The 20,763-nt window shown below is 46.0% G+C and overlaps 1 protein-coding gene across 2 annotated transcripts in view; it reads left to right on the top strand.

Annotated features, from left to right (window-relative positions):
* The first annotated feature begins 14 nt into the window (after positions 1-14).
* nhsl1b (NHS-like 1b) overlaps positions 15-20,763 on the top strand; it is a 46,975-nt gene continuing 26,226 nt past the window's right edge. The window contains exon 1 of one of the 2 annotated variants that reach the window (XM_077510010.1): positions 15-2,714. In XM_077510010.1, coding sequence (XP_077366136.1) covers positions 2,402-2,714 — 313 coding nt within the window. In that variant the 5' untranslated portion in view covers positions 15-2,401. Of the gene's footprint in view, positions 2,715-16,239; positions 17,103-20,763 lie in introns of those variants that run through there. The other variant, XM_077510012.1, reaches the window with a different exon arrangement.

The following is a 20,763-nucleotide window of genomic DNA, read 5'->3' as shown; positions in this document are numbered from 1 at the left end:
CAGGTATGTATGAAATTGTCCATAAGAACAATATACATGGATAGAAAAAAGGTATTTATGGATTCACAACGTTGTCTTGACTACAATTTTAAGTGTTTGAAATATGTTTTTAATAAATCTCGTTAACAATGTTCAATTTATGGCCATGGGCCACGTTTTTTCCTTCCTTCAGCGAATTTGTCAAATGTAGCCAGTTCTGCACATAAATTGACCAATTTTCTATTGTTAAATGTAGTTAAAGTTCAACATAGGTTGTAATTGTGTCTTTTCCACTAATTGCCACTTAATCATGAAATGTTAGACTGTAAACAATCAAACCTATTTCTCCCATTTGTTCTTCAGCCTGCGACTTTTTTGTGTGTCTTTACTTAAACAAAAACAATAGTTTTAATTTGAAATTAAACAAAAGTCCTTAGGCTGAAATCCGGTTAGTTTTTATGTTGGGCATGTAACAGTATTTCATAAACATTTTGTTGTTGTGTATAAACTGTGTATGTATATAGCTATGCGATTTTACATTTCATGGAGTGTTTCGTCATCTAAAATAATGCAACGTTTGTTTAGAAGTTGAATTTTCCAGCCTTTTGTTTGAGTTAAAAATGATCTAGTCTTGTTTTTTTTTTTCTTCGATTGGTGACGGTCGTGTGGCAGCCATTTTAAAACTTATATTTGAATGAATGTCTTGTTTTCACCTTCTATTTTTTCCCCAAGTTTGTACTAGATGAGTTTATCGCATCAACAGTGGGGACTTAACTCTTTTAAGTTAAGAGATGAGCAACAAATGCTCTTAAAACTAGCACGCACCAACCTATGGATCCCTTAAGAATCAACATCAAGTCATTTCAAAAATAGAGCAGTACACCAGAGCTGATTTTGTTTTCTTTTTTGGTGCATTATTTTTTTCTTGTCAAAAGTTGTCTGTAACAAACTTTGCTGTGAACAAATTGTCACGGAGTGCCGGAGCTCGGGCCCCGTGAGGATGAATTTGAAATGTGAAATGTGATTGGGGAACAATAATCAAGCACTCGCGCTCAACTGTCATTCCGGTCTCTTCTTCCGTCCTCGTCATCTCGTCAAACATCATCAGTCACGGCCCAAGAACTGTTCCAAATGAAATTTCCAATCAACGCACGGAATACTGAATGTTGTCATTTCACGTCTGCGTCGTTTGGATGCTCGTGAAGGCTTGGCTAGGAAAATATGCCAAGACGTGTCCCATTTTGTGCACGGTCTTTTTGTGGCGCTATCGCGGAGACGCGTCAGAGTCGCTCGGTGGGCAAGTTGGAAGCCGTTCCAATCGACAATGAGATTTGCGGCGCGTCTCTCGTGTACGTCCTTAAGCCCAATTCACGCTGGCTGCGGAACGGATGCGCTGCGTTTTCCGTACGGCGGCCGCAAGGATGGGACGCATTCAGGTTTACGTGTCCGTTTACAAATGAAACTCTCGATCTACACGGTTGTGACCGCATGAACCCCACGTGATCTTGTGATCTGGCGGGCGCACATTTGCAATGCACGCTGTGAATTGCAGCACGTGCGGAAATGGCACCGCGTCCTTTCATATTGGGGAAATAAGTTGTGTACGTCAGCCAGAAGAGAAGTACAGGGAGTCCTCAAGTTAAGGCGCACTCGACACCTGTCTGCCATTTTAGCTCCTTATCCACCATTTTGGCCACAGTGTTTTGCCCTCGTCCGCTATTTAGCCCTTAGGCAGAAAGGAGAGACACCGATGAACATCGACAAAGCATTTTATTTTCGATTTTTTTTATTTTTTTATCCAAAATATTTGGATGTGTATATATTGACTTGAATTGGGAAATTGGACTTGCGTCAAAATTGGAGTTACATTGCTAACGTATGAACCGAACTGACGCGTCCGGCAGCACACAGGCTCAAATGTGAAGTGTACCGGAAAGCAGTTCAGCCGAAGAAGAAGAAGAAGCAATGTGATTCGAAAAAGTCGACTTGGGAATAAATGTCTGAGCATTTGGATTGCAACTGGAGTCAAGATCCAGTTCTGCTTTTGCCGACATCCTCCGTTGACGTCTGGCAGGTAAAAGTTGATTTTCGTCTGACTCCGGTTCCAGCGTCCTACAGGTGGTTTGCTTGCTGCTCTTCTCCGGGTTTTCCCCCTCCCCTTCCCTTACTTTTCCTTGTGCGAGTGTTCTTTTTTTTTTTCTGCCTGCTGCCAACAGTCTTCTTATACTCCACACGGACGGCGTGGATTTGAATTTCAATAGCCGCACGAACATGGCGGGATTGGACGATTCGAACGACGTTCAAATGGCGAGCGCCATTTCGCCGAGTGCGCCTTTCTAGTCTCGCGCTCGATCCCATCCCCACTTGTCTTGAAACAAAGCGGAAAGTGGTGAACCCGGTCCGGGAGAGTTTTTCTTTGACGATGCCTTTCCACCAGAGGACCGTCGAGCCGCGGAGCGTCAGCAGGTTGCCGTCGCCGCCCGGCCGGCCCGACAAGGCGAAGGCGAAGGCGAGGAAGGCGAAGAAGGCGTTCGCGTCGCTGGACGAGGTGGGCTGCCACACGCTCACGAACATCATCCAGCAGTTGGCCGAGCTCTCCCGCTTGGCCGCCGACGTCTTCGTGGGCATCGAGCAGGAGGCCGACTCGCTGTTCCGGAGGTCGCTTCGGCTTCGCGGACGCCTGCGCACGCTGAACGCCGCCGTCAACGTCCTGGAGGCCAAGAAAGTCCCCGTCCGTAAGTGACCACAACTCGCTCACACGTCACTCCTGCAAACAAACAAACAAACAAACAAACCAAGAAAAAGAGACATTTTCACTGCTTGCTTACGACATACAGGTATTCCCAAAAATCCAAATATGAGCGTCACGTGACCAACAAATTCAACTTGTACTCGATTGCCTAAGTAGTCATCGAAAATGACACGTGTTTTATTCATAAAACGTGTCTTTATTATGCACACTGTGCTTAAAGAGAAAAAAAATGGACTCAAGCGTTCACTGAAAATGTATTGCTGTATACGTCGTAATATTCACACGTGACGTCATGCGCACTAATACTGCACAACTCCATTGACTGGAATTGCAGTTTGAAGCCTGTGAACATCGAATGACTGTTGTAGTGTTAAAAAAATAAAATAAAATAAAAAATCTGCAACGTGGAATGATAGTTTTCAACCCCTGAACACGCAACATTGACATAAGTCCAAATCCTACAAGGCTGTTTTCGACTTTGAAGTATGTTTTCCATTTGCTAAACTTGTAAGAAATAATTCCAAATGGAACTTGTTGCGTTCAGTTACACGACGTCCATTTTCAGTTAACAAGCATGTAATGTGCACTACATAACGGGGATTGTCAATTGTCTCGTATCTGGCGATTCCAACCGTATCACCATTCATTCATAGGTCACCATTCAATTTGACACTGATTAATTCCAATACAAATCTGTAAATTGATTATTGCAATTTTTTTTAAACTCTAATATAGAAAATACTATTCAGTCAACTTGTACATGTACACTAAGATTTGTATGATATTGTCTTGAACTGAAATTTCCACATTGTATTTAACAGGATGCAATTTGTTTCAATTTGTTTCACGTTTGAACAGCATTCAAATCAAATATTAATGTTCCATCAAAATAACATTCTTCCATGCTTAAAACGTGAACCCTAACCCTAAGTAAGACTTTGTTGAAGATTTCCACCAAAAAATGACATTGACTCGATACAAGAATTGCGTGCTGTAATATCAAATCGCTTTTTCTTAACACAGGCGGCTTCTTCTGTCACGAGTGACGGATTTCACGCAAGCGTCGTCAACGAGCCTCAGCGCGCCAAATGTGTGATTTAAAAAAAAAAAAAAAAAAGCCTTTTGACTCCCGTCGCCACTTTTGTTTGCCGCGGCGGTTATACATTAACGCAGGCTGCGATTTGGACAACGCGGAATGCAGCCGCTCTTTTTGTTTTGCTACGTTTGACGCGCCGACTGTCGTTCAACGCAATATTATTCTGCTGCTCTTCAAATATCTGTCAAAATGATGAATGAATGAATGGAAGTTCTCTGGTGAGGTGTCAACTCTGCTGGGGGAACACCTGGCGCACGGTATGAAGAGTTGAAGCAAAGTGGTTGATGTCGCTTGCGTTTCCTCTGCGGGGTCACCCGCGCTCCCATTGGCTGCACGCACACACACGGGCAGAGTGCAAACAAAAACAAGGACCGTCCCCAAGCGCATAGACGATGACATCATCCGTGGGCGTTTACAGACCAGCGCTGAGTCAAGTTCAGCGGAACCTTCAACTTGTCGTCTCGTCCATCGTTTGCGCTTCAAATAACGATTCGTAACAAAAGGTGGTGTCATGTCGTCAGGGCTGTAAAAAATAGCAATCATGAGGTTTACAATGGAGGCTTGTTTGGACTTGAAGCTCATGAAGGCAAATTATTTGCTCCTTTCCAAACGGATACGTGGTCATACCCGAGCAGCGGAGAGAAAATGGCCCAATGTCCAGATAAGCCATTCAGGCCTGCTTGACTTGACGTCTTGTCATTTCGTTCACGCCGGATGAGGTCGTTGTTGGTATTTGTGAGGCGCTCCCGTGTTGTATTCTTACCTGGAAAGTAGGTCGCAGCTGTAGTGGAGGTTAATTGTCAGCTGGTGGCAACTTTTCCGTCCTGTCGTGTCGACGCTCGCTCCAAATGGAGACGAGCCCGTTTGGTTGCTTTCCTGCTCGGCCGCAGTCCGCCGTCCTCGCACGCCCGCTTTCGCGCTGGCCGGAAACGCACACTGGCGCCGACGTGGCACAATTTGAGCAACTCGTACCAACTTGGACGGCAGAAATTTGCTTTGACAGAAAAGTTGAGAAAGGCTGACAAATCTGCATCGGATATCGTTCCGTCCCCATTTCAATGTGGAGCAAACCCAAACAAAACAAGCTCATTGTATGTGCGCTCGCTAACGCTTTACGAATGAAAGCGTGTCCAAAGGAATCTCCATTTTGTTTTCCACTTGTTGTCTATTTTATTTGCCATTCAGCCGCTTGTGAGCCGCGTTGTGCAAAACGTATACTGGCGACAAAAGGTGCTTTTGTTTTGTCAAGATGTGAGTGCAAGTGGTCATCATCGTGATGAAGGCAGCGGGAAGATTTGCCAACGTAATCCCGGAGGTTGCGACCTGCGCTTAGGCGGCAGATTGAAGGGACGCCACTTGTGCGTCTCTTCAGTCGCCACAAGCGCTCGTTTGTTTTGGCGCGAGAGAAGAAGAAGGTTCTTCATTCTGCCTCCTTTTCCTGCAAATCGTTTGGATTTGGAATCTGCTGGAAGCCGACCGGCTCCGTTTGCCAGGATGAACAAAAGAGGTCGGACGACATCTTGACAACTTGCGGCCGCTTCAACTCATGCCACATGAGGTTTTTTTTTTTTTTTTTTTTTTGGTTTTGTTTCTCGTCCATCTTGCTTCATATGCTCATTTCCAAACCTTTCCTCGTACGTGCATCCTCAACAAAGCTGCTTGGCCTTCCGCCTTTTCATCCCTCTCTTTTTGTCATCGCAACAACGATTCGAAATCGTTTGCTTTTCATGCCTCGTTTAGTCGCCGTTTTCACAAACGCGACGACTGTTCCATTTGTCATCGGACATGCGACAGTTGAAGTTTGGTGCCGGCTATCGATTCAGATTTCCAAAATCGATTTGATTCAATTCAGTTAAGTATGTTGACCTTTACATGGAAGACATTCCCAGAAATAGCAATGCACAATATATTGACAAAAAAAAAAAAAAGAAGCTATCTGGATATTGGCCCACGCAATATGCATATTGCAAAGACATTCAGATGGAATTTGATGCTTTCCCCATGAAATTTTTTGTTGCTTCATTAGCAGTATACAATATTTGTTAGTTGAAGTCATTAGTTATTCAATAGTCACGTTTAGAAATATCACAATCGGATAAGAATTGAAAATCAAAATCATATATTCATTTCAAACAATTTAAAGTCTAGTCTTGGTATTCACCTTTGATTTCATTGACTATATTCATTATAGTATAAATAAACTTCCTTTTTAAAGAGTGAATAAATGATTTCATCTTGAGTAGAATTGGACATGAAGCACTTTTGAGTTCATCTTATGTTTTATTGACTCATTTATTCACTGCATGATTTGACTTGATTATGAAATTGTCCTCAGGTGCGAGTATGAATGCTTGTTGGTGTGTGCGTCTTGCGATTGGCTGGCAAGCATTTGAGGGTGTGGCCACCTGCAGAGCGCCCGAAAACGAGCGCGATAGGCCTCAGCCTGCCCGCCACCTGCCATGCGATGGTGCATAAAGATGGATGCTTTTCATCAGCTCCTTTCATTTCGTTCAAGATTTTCAATGACTTGACTCGTTTTTGTTTTTTTTCTTTTTTTGCTTCTGACTGCATTTGGACTGATTTTGCAAGGCCTGCAGAATATTCTGTCCTCTTGCTATCAAAACATGGAAGCTACCAAATGAAACATTCAAGTCGCTTTCTGTTTGGTAGCCATTAGCATTAGCATGAGAATATGGCTAAGTTTGATCATTATTCACAAATCTAATTAGAATTATGAGTAGTTGAGCTTTTTTGGTTGCTCTCTTATACTCTGCTGGCTATAAATAGATGTTTGGGACACATTTAAAATGGGACGTATTTCTACGTTTTTGGGAGCAAACGAGTGAAATTGCTGAAAGTGTTGCTTTCAGCGATTATAAGTGAGACACTTGTTTTGTTTTGTGCCGTTTGTTGGGACTGCAATGAAAGCTTGAAGATCATCAACTGTCGGCTGTTAGTCGGGTGCTTCCAAACTCTTTTAGTCGCCAACGCCGGAATTGGACTTTGAATGTTGCGCGGCGGCCGCGCGTCCTTCTCGCTAATCGGTCTGTCGCTTTTTATTGACGTGTTTGTTGCGTCTCTTCATGTCCGGGAATCCTTCATGTGTCGCCACACGCTGACAAATCATCCAACTCGTTTGGAGTGCTTTTGTTTGGGTGCGCTTACGCCTCCCTCGCGCTTTGCCTGCAGGCTTAGTTGATGTGCAAAACATCCACTCACTCTTTTTCCGTTGACAGTTTGTCTGATTTTTTGTTTTTGTTTTTGTGAAGCTCGTGTTGGTACACATCGGTGTGTCCCTTTTCCTGAGGGTGCGCTCAAAGTGGAACACGTCGCCTTTGCGGCCAGGACACGACAGGTCGTGATTTGAAAAATCACAAAATTGGCTCTGATGGCTCCACAGGCCACTTGTGTTGTGTTAAATGGAGGTCATGGCAGGACCTTTCCGATAGCTCCGCCCACGACAGAGACGACTTGGCACACCCAAATTCATGTTTGTACTCAAAGGAAGAAATTGGCTTTGTTCTGACATGTCGTCGAACTTTATCTCAAGGGGATTGACCACACCCCCCCTGCTGCAAACTCACACCTAATCTTCATTTTATCGGACATTTTGAAATGTACTTAGACGTTTAGTCCAGTTTCAATCACAACAGCATAAGTAATCAACCTCATCTCGTTTTTACTTCATCCATATTTAGATGACAATAATTCTTGCATTCTAGTCCAAGAAAACATCATTTTATTCATCTAGTTTTTAGTCAACGATTTAGTCGAGTTTTAGTCAGGACAATTTTTTTTTTTTTTTTTTTTTTTTTTTTTTTTTTTGGTCAGCGGATCATGTTGAACATTTTGGATCCAAGATTATTTCACATCAAATTTTTTCTCATCTTTTTTTGATGAAAAACAACTTCACAAAAAACTTAAAGTGGCTCCATGCTAGGGTTGCACAATATATTGAAAAAATATCGATATCGTGATATTGGCCCATGCAATTTGTATAACACAGACATGCAATAAGTTTGATATGGAATTTTTTTTGCTTTTATTTGAATTTGACCTGTAAGACGCGAACTAAAATGTGCAGCGCCATCCAATAGTTTGGAGATGGAATTACAATTCATCAACTAAGAATTTATTGAGTTTGCTGATTTTGCTGCATGAAGTATGTAATTCTTTCATGAGATGATAAAAAATGTAATTTCCTTCTGTGAAATATTGCAATAATATCAATATTGCATGATTTTCCAATATGCTGCAGCCCGACTCCATGCTAGGAGCTAGTAAATTAGTTAGCGTTTGGATTCACATATTTGTTGGAACGTTAGCCGTTGGGTTCATGTTATAACTATAATTTACTTTACTTTGCTTTTTTAACCGTTGGCGGCGAACCCGCTCTCGTCTGTCCCATGTTTGTGCTTATTGCGCTCGCTAGCTGCAGATTTGAAAGGGGCCGTGTCACAGTGACAGATTAGCAGAGACAAGATTTGACAAAATCAATCATTTTTCTTCATCAACAAAAATGTCCATAGATTTTTTATGAATTGAAGTACATTTTCGTCTCGTCTTCATTAGTCGATGAAAATGCAGAACGATTTTTGTTGAGGAAATGAACACTTACTGACGCGCGAGTGTCAGAAAATGAAAATGAGCACCGACAAATGCGTCAAAGGTGGTTTTTGCCATCGTTTGGAATGTCACCTGCACGGCTAATTAAAAGCTTGACGACGGCAGCGTGATCTGTCAAAGTGGGCGGAGCATCATGCGCTCTGCTGATTTGCCGTTGCGTGTGTGTGTCGCGTTGGCTGGTGCGCTCGTTTCCCCTGACACTAATCCGCAGGCTCTTGTTTTCACCGTCCAGCTGTTTTGTGACGAGTGTGCGTGCGTCCCGCGAGTACGCGGCGACAGCGGCGCATTTTCCAACTCGCTGCGGAGGATTAGGAAAAAATGTCATTTCATACATCTCGGGAATGGCTGAGCTCCTTCTAAGTTGTCTCTCTCTCTCTCTTGAGGCCGACGCAGGCAGCGCACGCTCTTGTAATCTACATGCAGTGCGTTTGTGTTAGCTGTCACTTTGTCATGACAAAGTAGCTGCTGATGATGGTTGTGAGCAGCGAGAACAGGTCGGGCGAAGTTTGATGTTTGCTCAACTGAGAGTGAGAAAAAAAACAAATTGCGGACCCAAGTGGAGGGAGGCGAGGCGAGGCAAGGCGAGGCGTGGCAGGGGTGCTCTCAAATAAGTTTTCATTTCAACATAAACACAAGATACAAAGTACAAAATAACACGTGGAGTAAACTTACTAATGGGGTATATGCCACGGAAGAGGCGGGACATGATTTTGCACGTCAGTTTGTTTCCGGTCCGGAGGGGCACCAAGTCGGAAGCGCAAGTATTTTTGACGCAGCCCACACGTCGCAAACCGAACCGGAAACAAACCCAAGTGCAAAAACAGTCTCGCCTCTTCCGTGGCATACAGCCCATAGAAAACTAAACCGGCAGGACGGACAGGCACAGGAAACGAGGTGTGACAGGGACAACAAAGAGACTCCACAAGGACTGAACGAAAGCAGGGAATTCAAGACACATACAACGACACACCTGGACAAGACACAAGTGGCTTGGTGAACACAAGGGAACGGGAAACGATAAAACTTGATGAGACATTGACTGAAAAGGAGAAACAAGGAAAACATGACCAAAAAAAACCTAAATCAAAACCCAGACCCTAACACTACCGAGTCCCCGAGTAAGCGTGTGGAGGCCGTGCACAAAAAACAAACAAACAAACATCCATTGATGCCTTTTTGAGTATCTGCTCTCCAAGTGAATGAAGTTTGACGTTGATGCGAGCGTATCGAGTGACTGCTGTTGTGCGTGTTTCACTCGATCCATTCGATGATGCTTGCGAAGGATCCGATATCTTCCTCGGAGCTACAACAACTTTTTCCCACCTCTTTCTTGTCTCATCTTCCCACACTAGATGTGTATTTAGTACGACACACACCTGAATGTAATATTTGCAGTTCAAGGAAATGCCACGAACCCCCCAAAAATGTGAAAGTTAAACAAAAAAGCCACCATGAATGAAATCTTTCCGTTTATTGAGGACGGACGGACTTGCATCCAAATGTGAAGGGACTTGAACCTGCCAATCGTGTTCTCCACTAGGCCACACGGTCGCGGTGCTGACCTGACAGCAGCAGCATCCTCCATCCAAAATGGCCGCCATTCATTTGGGGACCTTGAAATGCAAGCCGCCTCCTTCTGGCTTCTTGGGCCGGGGGCCGTAAGAAGGCCCCGCCCGCCGGCACGCCCAAGCCAAGCGGGTCTTTGATGTGGTTCCGGGCGGGGAGGCCCTTCCGCAAGGCGTCAAATGACACAAGAAGATCTTTCAAGCGTTTCAACTGCAAGCATTTTGGGGTTTTGGAATTTTTGGGGGATGTGAAGAAATGGAAGGTTGCAGCCCAATATTTGTTGCAAGCGTTCACCACAGTCGCATGCGGGAACATTTTGGAATGATGAACAAAACGTAGACTTTTAAAAGAGGAATTGAATTTTGTGCGTTCACACATCAGAGGAGATTGTTGTTAGCACCTGCTGCTCAATGGAATGATGACAAAATCATCATCGGGCTTCAAAATTGTGAAAAATGAAAGTCTTTGTTCCCTGAATGTGCTTATAGCACACCCTGCTAACCCACCTGTCAATCATATAAATGTCACAGCTCCGTCCTGGGGAAAATCATCTTTCTTATGTCCGACCACAATTTCCTGTTTGAAGCACCAAAAAGACTTTTCTTCCCACCCGACCGTCGCCGGGCGACGACGAGGCGCTTTAAAGCGAGACGCCCCGGCCACCATGCTGGATGTTAAGTTGCTTTTCTGTCTTTCCCTGTTGTGACGTGCGCACACTCGCGGCTGACAACAAGGCGCTCTTGAGTGAACTATCCCAAGCGGAAGATGCATTTTCAGGCTAGCGCGCTAAATGCACATTGCAATTGGAGCAGTTAGCATATCGTGGGGGAGGGGCAACTGGTGTCTCACTAAACCCCTTTTGAAGTCACGCCCAAAAAAAGAAGTTGGCAACCGCTGACTGCATCGCCACTAGTGAGTGCTACATCGTTTTCACCATTTCTCGCCAAACAAAAATCAAATCTCTGAATGGACGGGGGTCTCTCATCGTTTTTGGACTTGTTGAACTTTGGCTCTTCAGTCACTTCTAAAGTCGATTCCCACATGCTTTCCTCTTCTTCTTCCTCACTTGCCGTCTCGTTCATTTCTTCTGTCCAAACAATTGTACGAGCAGCAACTCCAAACGTAGGCGACGAATCTTTCATATTTCAAAGCATCGCAATCGGATCACATTGGATGGATGGATGGAAGATGTTCAGCAAACATGGAATTTCTTTCCGGGATTTTCAGACTTTTCCACGATCGCGAAAAAAAAAAAACCCATATGCGTCCCGAAAGTCATTCCGTGACTGGCGTGTCGCACAAAAGGCAGATGGTGGAAAGGAGAAAAAAACCAAAGCCACGAGGGACTAATCAGCATCAGGGAAGGAAGTGACACAAGCGGCTTACGAGGAACGCGTTCCCGAGTGTTGACAGTGCCGCTGTGATGCAATCCATCATCTCGGTCACAAACTTTCGTGTTCCGGAAGCAGAATGGCAACAAAAAGGCTTCCTTTCGCTGACTGCCAACAGACACCACGTGCACGTTTGTTCAAGTTGCTGTGGCGAGCCGCCATTTTTCAGGAATGCCGAGGTAAAGTCAGCTGACATGGGAAACGGAGGAGCGGAAACGCACGAGGACCGAATGGAAAGAGGAAATCCGACCCGGTCTTGCGCGTTTGACGTTCCAAAGGTCGAGCAGACTGCAAAATGAAAAGTTTCTCCTCCTTCCCAAGTTGCACCTCCTGTGAGCGTTCACCCGTCGTCCTTTGGTCGTGTCCCGGCTTCCTGTGGGTGATGGCGCCCTCACGTACATCCTGCTCCATTTCCTGTCCTGTCATCGTCCTGCGCCCGTCCTGTCACCTCCCGCTACACATTTCCTGGGGCCTTTTTCCAGTTGCTTCCTGCTGGATCCGCAAAGTCGAAGCTTGGATGGTGAATTGACCTCAGCGTCACGCCCGCCCGCATAAACCAATCCAGACGCGAGACTGCAACGACACGCGCGTTTTGCTGCGGACAATCAAAAGCCGTCCAGTTCCCGCTAGTGCATTGCATGCTTGTCCAAAGCCAAGAACAAGAAAATCAGGAAAAATGGTTCAGCGCCGGCTTGTATAAGAGTGACAGCCGTTATCCCGCCCGATCGACTGACCGGCATCCTGCGGTAGTCGTGGCTTGTGTAAGAGAGACACTGTCCGCTTTATTCCCTTCCTTAAACAACTACAAAAAATGTCATCAAACTTTGTGGAAGCGCACACGACCCGTAGAATGACCTGCCCAAAATGAGCAGAAAGCGTCAAAACGTCAAATCGTCTGCGCTAAGATCATGTTCTCCATTGTTGTTTGTAGTCAAAGCGAACCGGCTCGCGTTTGTTGACTTGATCTGTCATCTGTCAGCGTTGTTATGCAACGCACACTTGCGTTGCGTTTTGGCGAGGAGGGCGAGGAGGGCGGCCTTCCTAACGCGGGAAGAGAAGGCACAACGTGTGAGATCATCAACCTCGCTGTTTTGTTAGCGCCGTACCATGCGGAGCCCGCAGGCGTCGTTGCCGTTTGCTCTCTCCACCGCACGCACGCACGCACACAGTGGGAGTGTCCCGCCGAGGCTCGCCCGCTCCTCGGAGTTTTCTCACTGGAGCGGTCTGACCTGCTCTCACACCGGGGCGGAAGCGTATCGCTTTACTCGGCACTCGCGCTTGCTCGCCTTTCCCCGTGGCGTTGGGCCCCTGACTCCAAACTGCCGAGGTTTGCTTTCGTTCATCTTGAGCGCTCAAGACAAACAACTGTGAGCTTTTTCATTCAAAGTTGTAAAGATGAGCAAGAATTGGCAAAAGTGGCAACATTGCTGACGCCAGGAAAAAAGAAGATTCCCCTCAAATTGCACCTTGAAACTTGTCATGTTGTAGTGTCAAATTAGAACGGAAGAGCAAAATATTCCTCTTCATATTGCGGCTTTATCCTGATCCAATTATGAGTAGAATCGATTCCCGCTGCAGTACCGGACCCGATTTAAGCTCCGTTTCCACTGACCTCTTTAAACGCTTGATAGCAGTATCAAGGTTCCACCAACAGAGGGTGCTAGTGAAGCGCTGGCGACACGTTACAATCACAAGCTTCCAGTTAAGCTTCGGGCCCAACATCTTGTGTATCCTTTTTCTTTTTTTGCTTGTTGATTTTTGTGAGGCGGCCGGCGACGTTTCGATGGCTTTCCCACTCATTTCATTCCATTTGCACGTTTGCAAAAACCAACGCGTGCAAAAACACATCTGGCCTCAGGTCTGCTGGACCGGCGCCTTTGCTCAGGCAAGAGCCGTCAGGAATGTGCACACGACCGCACCCCTTCTCCCTTTCAACCGCTGGACGGGAGGTGCGTGCATGCCGAATCCCTGCTCACGTTACCGCCTCGTTTGTCTCGAAAGCTATCGCGCACGCTCCTTTCTCGCACACTTGTTGTTGTCTGGAGTTGCCGTTTTGCTTCATTGCCGTCCACGCCGAGCAGGCGGCGGAAACGAGCGCACACGTCCTGTGATGCGTTTGGGAAGTGTCCGGAATGACACTCGACACCCTTTTGTCCGGAAACAAAAAAAACAAAAAAAAAAAAAAACATCCTGACCTCAACTCGCTTGGGGTCAACAGGGGAAGAGGACAATGCCTGCTACATGTGCGCGCACGCACACACTTTTTTTTTTTTTTTTTTTTTCTTCTCCACTTATAGCTTGACTCCTTGTGTGTGTGTGTGTGTGTGTGTCGTTTAGGGCCAGTAGCCGTATCTTCCCACGCATCAACACAATCGTCATGGTAATAATCTCCTGAGCTCACAGTCAAAAGTGGCCAATCAGAACATTTTCTGCCCCATTAGCTTCTGCACAATTTTTTTTTTTTTTTTTTTTTTGTTCAATGTAGTGAAATGGCGCCTCCCTGTGGAGTGGGTTAGTAGTTACAAGGCTGATTTCTGGGAAATTGTGATTGATGGCACTGCTGATCAGTTGCACGTGTGCATATTTTCGATTGACAAAATCAACAACTGTTTTTGTCCTTTGCTTTCCTGTCACTGGGCAAGTGCAGATTGACTGCCATCAAAGAATGCAAATAAAAGGTGCACATTGATTCTGCTGAATGTGCAAAGAAATTGCTGTGGCTTCATCTCCCTCAAATCAATCTACTCATTTTGTGCCCACCTGTACATTGCACAATGATAGATTGGAAAAAAACCAAAACAGCTCAGCTGTGAGTAAGAAGTCCAAGCGGGCGCTTGTGTTGTATTTTTGTTTGTAGTCCTTCAACTTATTGATCAGCTCACCTGTGCTGAACCCTGCACCGTTTAAGTGCCACCAAATCTACTTAGCATTTGCTTTGACGTGTTATTTATTTGTCAAAGGTGGAGGATGGAAAAAAAAGAGCCGAAAATGAGAATGCGTTTGCATAACCATTTTCAAAACGCAGGTGCGATTTGATCTCACCGGCTTTGGTCCAAAATGTGTAAACGTGCACATTTAGTGACCTTTAGTGACCCCGGTCTGGCTGGAGCTCCTCACAGAAGCTGAAGGGAAGCCTCGACGCAGATGGAGCAGCCTTTTCGGATGCAAGGAGAAACAAAGAGAAAAGCCATTTGACCCTGGCTGAGAAAAGAACAATCTTGGAGCGTTTGTTTTGATCGCTTGTGTAAATTCTTGATTCCAAATGTTGCAGTGTGGAAACGGAGCTCCCTTTTGTTTCCTTGACTGCGTCTGAAACCAACAAAAAGTGAGCGAGCAACTTTTGTGCTTTTGTGCTTTCCGGTCACGTTGCGTGCGTCTCCCCCGCTCGCAGGCTATCGGTGTCAGCGATCGAGTTTCTTGTGGCGGGAAGCCAAGCGTGTCTTTTGTGCATCGGCGAGACATTGTTTCACTGGCCGTAAACACCCAAACGTGTTTTGTTTCTGGCCGCATCTCATCGGATTTTGACGAGTTTGTCGCAAACTGACTTTGGTGCCTCTTTTGGGACCAACCCAAATGAAGCAGAAGCTCAGTAAAACGAGGCCGTTAGCCGTCAGCGAGTAACAGATTGCCATTTATCGATGCAGGAAATGAAAGCAAAGTGCTCGAAAGCCGGCGTGCTGACCTTTGACACTCTTAATGCCCCTTGGGGTTAAATCGCTTCTCTTACTCAAAATGGAGAAATCAATGGACAAAAGCAGGTTTCGGTTTCTGTCCTTGTTGGAGACGTGACATGAAGCTCGTCATTGTCCTCAAACTGGTTCCTCAACAATTTGACAATTCTGATGTAACATGCTGCCGGATTTTTATTTTATTTGATAGTTTTTCACTTGAATGGACCCCAGCACAGGAAAGAGAGATTATTTTGTATTTTTCCCATCCTGTCGTGTGTTGTTCTACTCGCCCGTGATAAAGTTGGATATTCAATCCTCTCTGTTTTAACAGGACCATTTCCTCTGGAAAGAGACAAACGGGGGGGCCGAAATGAAGGTCAGGGTTGAAGCGGGTTAAGTCTCCCTTGACATTAAAACCTCCACACAAGACCCAGATGGAATTTCAGGACTGTAACAAAGCCGGCATGTTGTTGTGGCTGTCACGTGTGTGTGTGTATTTCTTCATCTTGACATAAACACAAACACACATTGTTACACACCGCCCAAGTGTAACCACAGTTAGTCTTGGGCGGGAAGCCAGATATCTAAAAACGTTGTTGTGGTCCCAGACGGCGCCTGTTCTCACACTCGCTTTTCTCCAATTGTGCACAGAAGAGACCCCACGAATGACACAAAAAGTTCTTATGACGACGGTTTTCCGTCACCTCAGGCAGAATGTCAGCAGCTTACATGCCTTCATGAACGTGTCCTGAAATCCAGACGACTTGAAACAGTCGCTTAGAAAATTCTCCACATGCATCTGTTGACTTTGCAGAGCAACAATATGCTCTCAAATGATCAACCTGATGATCAAGTCAGACCCCGAGGGAGGATGTCTCAGGAGGGGCAGCAAAAGGAGTAAGGTGCAAAGGACGTTTGAAAAAGTCAAGAGGGGACTGCTTGCCGTGTCGGCACATGGATGGAGGGGCCGGTATGAGGACCGTAGAAAAGAGCAACCTAACCCTGAGGGAGTGGACAAGGAGGGGGGCGGAACGACTCAAGTTTCAGCACCGTTGCAAGCAGGCTTGGGCGGAATCCTCACAACACTCAAGATACTCAAGCGAGTGTACAGTTCGGGGGATCCTTCCTGCCCTGTGTAGTCACGTGGATTATTCACCATCAGCTCAACTGCCTCCTCTTTGTCCACCACTGACAGTTGATCTTACTTGGGAAGTTTTCTCACGCGTACCTCTGCAGACCTTCAGGCTGGCAACGGACAGTGGGTGCCGCAACTTCTTGGCCTCTCGGTAGTGAGACTGTAACGTGTCAGCTGGTGCGCGCTCACTAGTCCAAAGTCATCACACTTGAGGGCACACATGGTGCCGAAGAACAACGGCCGACTTGTTTGGATTGTAATCGGCAGGAAAGGGAAATTTTCTTCTCCACGAACATTTCCGTCCTTGTGCACATGCCAATGTGCAGCTATCCCTGAAAATCGACCCGCTGGATTTGTCAGTCCCGTCCAAACTCTTGAAACGCAAAGGAAGAAAAACAGCAGGAGGGTCAGTTGAGTCAGTTGAGATGTGGAAGTCCGGATGACTGTTGATCTGGCCGTGGCTTGGAACTATTTTTATCCTCAACATGGGATCCAAACACTCAGCTTGTGAAGTCCGTGTTCAGATCCGGATGGCGTTCCCAGAAATGTTTGGAATCTCTCGTTGTCTCTCCACCCTGATAACCTTACGTTAGAGGATTGTTACTTCCTCTTACGACCTCAAGTCTCTGGATCCGTCATGACCTTGCGACGATGAGAGGCGATCAGCGAGCATCGGAGAAAGCAGCCGGGCTGTCGCGCGCGCTCAGCTGGCTCAGCGTGTCCGCGCTCTCGCGCCAGAGCCGACACCTCTTCCACAGCCAGAACGAGCTGCACCGGGTCCTCAACCGACGCCCGTCCCAGGAGCGTCTTTCGCACCGCGATTGTCACGCCGCGGCGGCGGACGACGACGACGGCGACTGGGTGTACCAGCCTCAACACAAAACAGGTTGTTGTTGTTGTTGTTGTTGTTGTTTGGGTATGTTCGTCGCTCAGAAGATTTGCGAAAGCGTGACACAAGTGCGCTTTGTTCTTGCGCTTTAACAGGAAGACGGTGAAGTGGGCCCCACCGTCTTTTTATGGCCTCTTGTTCTCCACTTCCTTGTTTCTATAGAAAGTATGTGGGAGCTGTTGCAGGGGATTTTACCGAGGACGGTTTAAGGGGTCAAAGGTGACAGGTAAACAATGGTGCTTTGTACTGGTGGAAGCACTGTAGATGATGTCATCGTGTGATAGCCTTACAGACTCTGTGGGTGTTTAGTTCTTTCCAGATGTTCAAATATGAGTCATAGCACACGGTCTTCTGATTAAGCTGCTCAATTATTGATCCCTTTCCACGAGGTGTCTTGTGACACCAAAACCTCATTAACTTTGACCTCGTTTTGTTGTCTTTGGCAGTGCTCTCGTTTGCTCAGATCAGCCTCGAGCGATTTGACACGCAAATGGGCTGGCACAAATAGTCGTCCATATTGAAATCAATTCAAATTCTCTGACACCAGCGAGGCGGTGTGGCGCCTGCTTGCGAGGATTCCGACACGTTCTACGGCCTTGCGCGAGTCTGCCAGAGTTGCGTGTCGCCGCACTCGTTTAAAAAAAGCATTTACGGAGTCGAGTCTCATTCCGTTTTCTCCACTTGAAGTTTGTCAGCAGATCTCGGCCAAGTGTGTTCAAGATGGTGTCGATAACAAATGAAACGTCTGCAGCAATCTCTTTTAATAATTGGACTGAAGCCATTATGGCCATCGATAGTTGTTGCTCTTCTTTGCAAGTTTTGGGCATGATCTCATCGTCCTTTGCTAAAGCCGGTCGTGTTCGTCCTCATCGCAATATTGCCAAGAAGTTAACCGAACTGAGACCAAGGCTGCCGGTGGCCATGGTATGACTTCTTTTTTGAGGCGTCGGAGTGGGCACTTCAAAGTCTTCATGTGTGAGCAAAAATTGCTGACTCATCGGTGTGTCTTGATGTGAATGAGTGAAAGAGACCCCGTGTCAAAAACTCGGTGAGCAATGATCGGAGTCGCGCCGCTTGCGTTGGCATTTAGAAGACCTGACACCGTTGCAACAAGTCACCAAGTCTGTGGTCTTCACATAACGTCATTTTCCACTGGGGAGACCACTCCCCCCTTTGACCAAAACAGCTCAGGGCCACACATGCTTTGAGGTGCTGGCATTTTTCCTCAAAAGTCAAAAGAAATTCCAATCGAATCGTGCGACAGTTGGATTTTCGGGGTCTCCATATTGGTCCCGCAAGCTAGCTTGCCGTAATCGGGTGTTCATTGACTGGATGCCATTACTTCATTTACAATTGTGGATTTGCGATCAACTTTTTACATTTTTGTTCCCTGGCCAGACAGTTAGTGCAAAACCCTTTTAGCCATACAACACATATTACACACATACAGTGTAGTGAAGACCACACGGAGGAAACTTGTCTCATCACGATGCTGAAGCTATTTTTAAGATCCAGACGGCACGCCAGGACTCATGACGAGGCGTTGAGGGCGGCGCTGTGTGTAAATTTAGCCCCAAAATGAGCGCCTGTGGCGCCCAAACCAGCAATTTTCACACCACGGCTCCAGACTTGGCCGTTTGGATCCGTCTCCACGGCAATGTTGCCCATGCGAGGAAGCCTTTTGCTTGCTGGCTCCAGAGGTTTTGAGCCGCTTAGCGGGGAGGGGGTGTGGGGAGAGCCAACTGGATGGAGCAAAAAAAAAACAAAACAAAAGTTTTTCAGCCAGGAGCACAGTGACCTAGTGGTTAGCACATTTGCCTCACAGTTCTGAAGTTCAGTTTTTTTTTTTTCCTGTCAATTGGCTCAGCTGCAAGAAAGCCCAAAGAGATACTTTGTTTTTCTCAACCTTGGTCTGGATTTCATTTGACTTTGGGCCGCATCATTCTTCACACGTTGGTGGGCTAAGAAACCTTTACTGGGAGACGTGATCCTGATATCATTAGCGCTGACGCCAACCTCCGCATTCTTTTCTCTCAAGCACTTTGAACTCTTTGGCGGCGTGAAATCTCAAAACAGTCAAAGTTGTGTCGAATTTCTTTGGTAGTTCTCTTGACCAGAACTTTGTCCGTCAAACGCGCTGCAAGCGTGACGGCTTTTAAAGTGGATTCTGGTCATTTGTGCTCGATGGGATTTCGTCTGGTTTGTCGACGTGAGCTGCCGGTCAGCTTGGGAGCGGGACTCATTCGGATTTGTGGCCAGCCGCGCGTCCGTCGTGTCAAGAGGCTCGCGACATGTCATGTATTTGCTTCCTGCTTGACGCGTGTACAGATGTGCGTGGTGTTATGTGGAGTATTTAGGGCGGCAGCATATTGACCTCAATATTAACCCTACCTTGGCAGCAGCCTGAAGCGGAATTGGCCCTCGTGCAAATGCTTTTAATGAGGGGTGGGTGGTCTTGCAAAAATAGAATATCACTATTTTTTCATGATAAATTCACAATTTCAAATTTATCACCATTTTCTTTTATTAATAATACAAATTAAATGACACATGAAACAAGAGATATTGAATAAATGCAGTTATTTGTGAAAATGATTATGTAATAAGCACCTTTTGTAAAGCAAAATATAAATGATAAAGCTGCAAAACACCTGAGTAAAGCATTAAGAAAAGTCGCATTTCTGTTTGCAAGTACTGTAGTTTCATCAAATAGTGAATCTCTTGCACACAATTTGGCTGCTAGTCATGATTAAAGAGAAAAAAAAAAAACGTATGTAAAGTGGGTAAGTAAAACAACTTTTTATAAGCAAAGATCCCAATTTTTTAGCAAGCATTGTGTTTTTGTGTGCGCTAACGTTAGCGTGTTGCTTTCTTGCTTGGTTGGCTTGATCATTTCACAAGCGTTATTACGGCTGGACGCTGGTCGCCTGTGCACCAAAAACAAAATGCACTTTTGTTTTGCGCCACTATTTCTCTGCAATGTGCGTCCATGCAAGGAATGGCGGTGTTGGGGCTAAAAACAACTTCCGACTTGGCAGCTCGTAATGCGGATCCAGATTTTGGTCAACGCTTCTGTGACGCTCTGCTGTTTTGGAGTTTTTGGCCCTCATTGTGTGTTTCAGCTGGCTGAACACGTTGGCAGTGTCGCTGTAACTTGCCTTCACGCGCTCCTTGCACACTTTGCATCTGATTTACGCCTGCTCGTTATCATCTGTCGTGAAGCCAAAACACTTCCATCACACGGATGATTCATTTCTTTTCCCAACAAACTCCAGCACCAGCCCGCATATTTTTAGGGTGGGAAGACGCGAAGGGCAAAGCGTGTGGGCGACAGTTGACCACTGAATGGTCGTCGTCGTACTCCGGAGACAGCTGGAGGCAGCAGTGACTTCGCTGTCCTTCAGTCAGTGGCAAAAAAAATGAGCTGACGTGACGGTCAAACTTGTGCTGAAATGCTTTGCGTTGCAATCAAACCATTCCACAGAAATGACAGATGGTGAGCCCCGCGTTTCCCTTCACCATCTAATATCGTCATATCGCCCACCCCTACTTTTAACCCATTACGGCCTAAAGCCTCTGGCAAAACGTGCCTCTCAAAACGATGCACCTTTTGGCGTTCACACAAACCTAACTTTATGATTCCAAACCTTCAATTTTG

Source organism: Festucalex cinctus, chromosome 21, assembly GCF_051991245.1.
Source record: "Festucalex cinctus isolate MCC-2025b chromosome 21, RoL_Fcin_1.0, whole genome shotgun sequence".
Taxonomy (NCBI): Eukaryota; Metazoa; Chordata; class Actinopteri; order Syngnathiformes; family Syngnathidae; genus Festucalex; species Festucalex cinctus.
This window is presented reverse-complemented; position numbering and strand designations above follow the sequence as displayed.